The sequence below is a fragment of the Verticillium alfalfae genome, genomic scaffold (assembly GCF_000150825.1).
Source record: "Verticillium alfalfae VaMs.102 supercont1.13 genomic scaffold, whole genome shotgun sequence".
Lineage (NCBI taxonomy): Eukaryota > Fungi > Ascomycota > Sordariomycetes > Glomerellales > Plectosphaerellaceae > Verticillium > Verticillium alfalfae.
In genome coordinates, this window is record NW_003315026.1 from 482,009 (window position 1) to 485,152 (window position 3,144).

Here is a 3,144-nt window from a genome sequence, read left to right on the forward strand (position 1 = left end):
TCGCTACCATCCCCAGGTCATCTCTTTCACCACGACTGGCCTGTCTGGATTGTTTTTCAATCCCCCCCTCACAACCAAGTTGATTGTCCATCGCCTGGTCGACCACTAGTCGCCGCTGCCGCCGGCTTCCATCACCCGTCTTCTGTGGCTGCCGCCATAGCTCTATCGAGTACCATGGCTTGGCCAGGCCGGATGCCAAGCTCGAACGGCGAAGGACCAGGGACCAGATATCCCTCGGATCCGCGCTGCAAAGACCAAAGCAGCTTGGACGCCAGGAACCATACCGTACGACCCCTGACATTCTCACAGCTCTTGTTGGGACATCGTTCGATTCCCGCACTTGGCTGACGGCAGCAGTCGCCGTTCACGACATCGACCGCCTCGTCTTGGCCTAGCGTTGGGCCTCGGTCTGGCTACATCCACCCTCCATCGCGGAGCCTAAAGCTCGCAAGACAAATATTACCTCTGTCACATATCACTGAGAGCGGTCTTGCCTGCACCCCCGGCCGCCAGGATCATGGCCTTCCACACTTGAGCTCTACCCTTCACGTTCAGTCTGTGCGTTCCGAAAGTCCACCCCGCACCAAGAACCCGCGAGGCCTGGACATCCGACCCCCTTTGCCCCTGGCCCTAGTCAAGCCTCAAATCTTGCGTGTTCTCGCCTTCATTTCGATTGTACAATCCGCCCCTGCCACTATCCCAGTCCGATATCAATCACACCTTGCCGTCTGTGCCTTTTGGACCAAGACGTCTTACTCGATCATTGTCAATCTGGCTGCTACGCCTTATGGTCGTGCGGTCGCATGCCTGTTCGCCAGTGCGTCTGGCTGCCGTTTCTGGCCCCTTCCCCTGTCCGATCACCACAACTTCCTACCACACCCCTCAGATCCCTTCCCCTTTGAGGCCAAAGCTCCACACCACTTCTCGTCCTCACACACGAAGCACGCACGTTCCGTTGCATCTCAGAACCACAGATGTGCACAAGGCGACACGAGGCTGACAAGCTACAGACTCCTCTCCCACGCAATCCACAGCCGCCTCCTCGACTCGTCCCACCTCCCGACACTCCTGCGCGCCACCCGCGGCGCTCTGTTCCCCAACAACGCCCAGGGCGTCTCGTCTCTCACGCCGCCCGCCGACGAGAGCCAGCTGCGCGCCCTGCGCCGCCGTTGCGCTAGCGCCCTCTTGGCCCTGGTACCGAGGTGGCTGTCTCGCTTCTACCTCAGCGGGCGAGGCCTCGGCCTCCGCTCGCGGACCGTTCCGAGTCACCGTCTCAGTGGCAGTGGCGAGCTAGCAGCGACGCGCGAAGAGGGCGAACGGGATGTTGGCACTAGCGGCGGGCAAACTTCGACGGAGGAGCGCGAGGAAAGCGAGGAGGATAGGACGGCGGAGGAGGAGCGGGTTCTGCGCGAGATCGAGGAGGGGATACTGGACGTGTTCTCTGACGAGTACTGTAACAGACACCTCGTGTATGGCATATTAGAGCTCATATTGGTGCGGCTCATGCCCGAGCTGGCGGAAAAGGGGGTCGCCGAGCTCTGGGACGAAAGGTTAAGCTGATACCCGCGTTTACTTTTACTTTTGCTTTTGCTGTTCAGTCACTTGTATACCATTCTCAAGGCGACAGTGGTCCACCGTACCCTACCTGCTCTTTCGTTCAGTTGCATGCAGATTTCAGGTTCCCAAGAAAGACGGCAGAAGGAAGAACAGACTCGCTGATTCGATTACGTGCTGAAAGGAAACGAAGGGGGGAAAGGGAGGGCCAACTCCCCGAAACTAAAAAATGTAGATAGGGGCCGCCCGTTGGGTTGTTTGTCTTTCAATCTCTGTGTGTGTCCGGGTTGTCGGTGCTCCCCTTTCTTCGCCTGCGCTTCCCCGGGGGGGAGGGGGTCTGGCAATCAGGGCTTGCCAGCCTCGCCGAACTTCCCCCTTGCTCTCCCGTCGTTGTTCCCATGCCTTCCTTTCCGCCAACTGCTGTTGTGGTTTTCCTCGCCAGACTGAATCGCGTGTCTTCTTCCTCTGCGGATCATCCCCGATGCTGGTAGCATCGTCAGCCCGTTCCCCTCCCCCCCCCCTTATCTCCACTTGCTCAGCAGACCCAGCCCCCCTCCTCCCCACCCGAATCCTCTCCCAGGTCTCTGAAGAGACGACTTGGGAAATGATTGAAAAAAAGCCATCAACACAAACATTGGTATCGTGGCGCAGCAGTCGCGTGTGAAACCAGATTCCCCTGCGGGAGTCGAAGAAATGTACAGACAGATACTCTTCCTCTCTTCCTCACACTCCCTCCTTTGCTCTCCGGACTATGATGTAAGACTGGCTACGTGCAAATATGTCTGTCCAGGAAACGACGATATAGGATGAATGGAAACGAAAGAGAGAGAGAGAGAGAGAGAGAGAGAGAGCTGGAGAAGAGGAGAAAGAAAGACAAAGTGACCGTTGAAAACAAGTAAAGGAACAACATGCTGACGGGTTTCCACACGGGAAGGGAAGTAGTTGCCCAAGAAAAAATCAAACAAAACAAAGTCAAAAAAGGGCAAGTAGTTGTGTAATTTCCGCGTGAGCAGGTGAGAAAATAAGTCTTCCCTTCAGTCGAGGAGGGTGGAAGAAGTAATGTCGAGGAAGGGGTATCGTGGATTGTTGTTGTTGCGTCGAGAAGGGCGAGTTGTCAGAGAGATGTACACCGGGGTGCATTCGCCGGATTGGTCCCTCCCCTAAATTCCGCGTTGGGTTCGATGATAGGTCGCCCATGCCAGTGCCCAGCGTGTAGCGCCGTCGTGGCACGGGATACCAAAAGATGTCCATGCCGGTACATCCTCTCAGGCCCAGTGGCCCGAATCGTCCCGTCCTGTTCTGCCGGCAGCCCCTAAAGCCAGTTCACCTCGTCGTGAGACGTCAGTCGTGTATATCTGAGTCGAGCGTTCCCTCGCGAGGCCTGCCCTGGTGGGGGTTTTTCCTTTGCCGACGGGAGCTGGGCCCCTGTCGGGTTTTTGTTTCTGCCCTTTGCAGGACCGTTGTCTGTTTGTTTGTAGACCCCCTTTTCTCCCTTTCCCCGCCCAAAAATAGTTGGCCCCTACAATGAAATGCTTTTCCATCGCCCAAAAATGCTGTGATTCGACCATCGAACCCTAAATTGTCGTTCGA

The 3,144-nt window shown here is 56.7% G+C and overlaps 1 protein-coding gene across 1 annotated transcript; it reads left to right on the top strand.

The window, feature by feature from the left end:
- Positions 1-787: 787 nt before the first annotated feature.
- On the top strand, positions 788-1,560 carry VDBG_08768 (predicted protein; the record flags this gene model as incomplete). The annotated part of the gene is made up of 2 exons (XM_003000926.1): positions 788-793; positions 943-1,560. 2 exons carry the CDS (start codon positions 788-790, stop codon positions 1,558-1,560), a joined length of 624 nt encoding a protein of 207 aa, XP_003000972.1.
- Between the last annotated feature and the right edge of the window lie 1,584 nt (positions 1,561-3,144).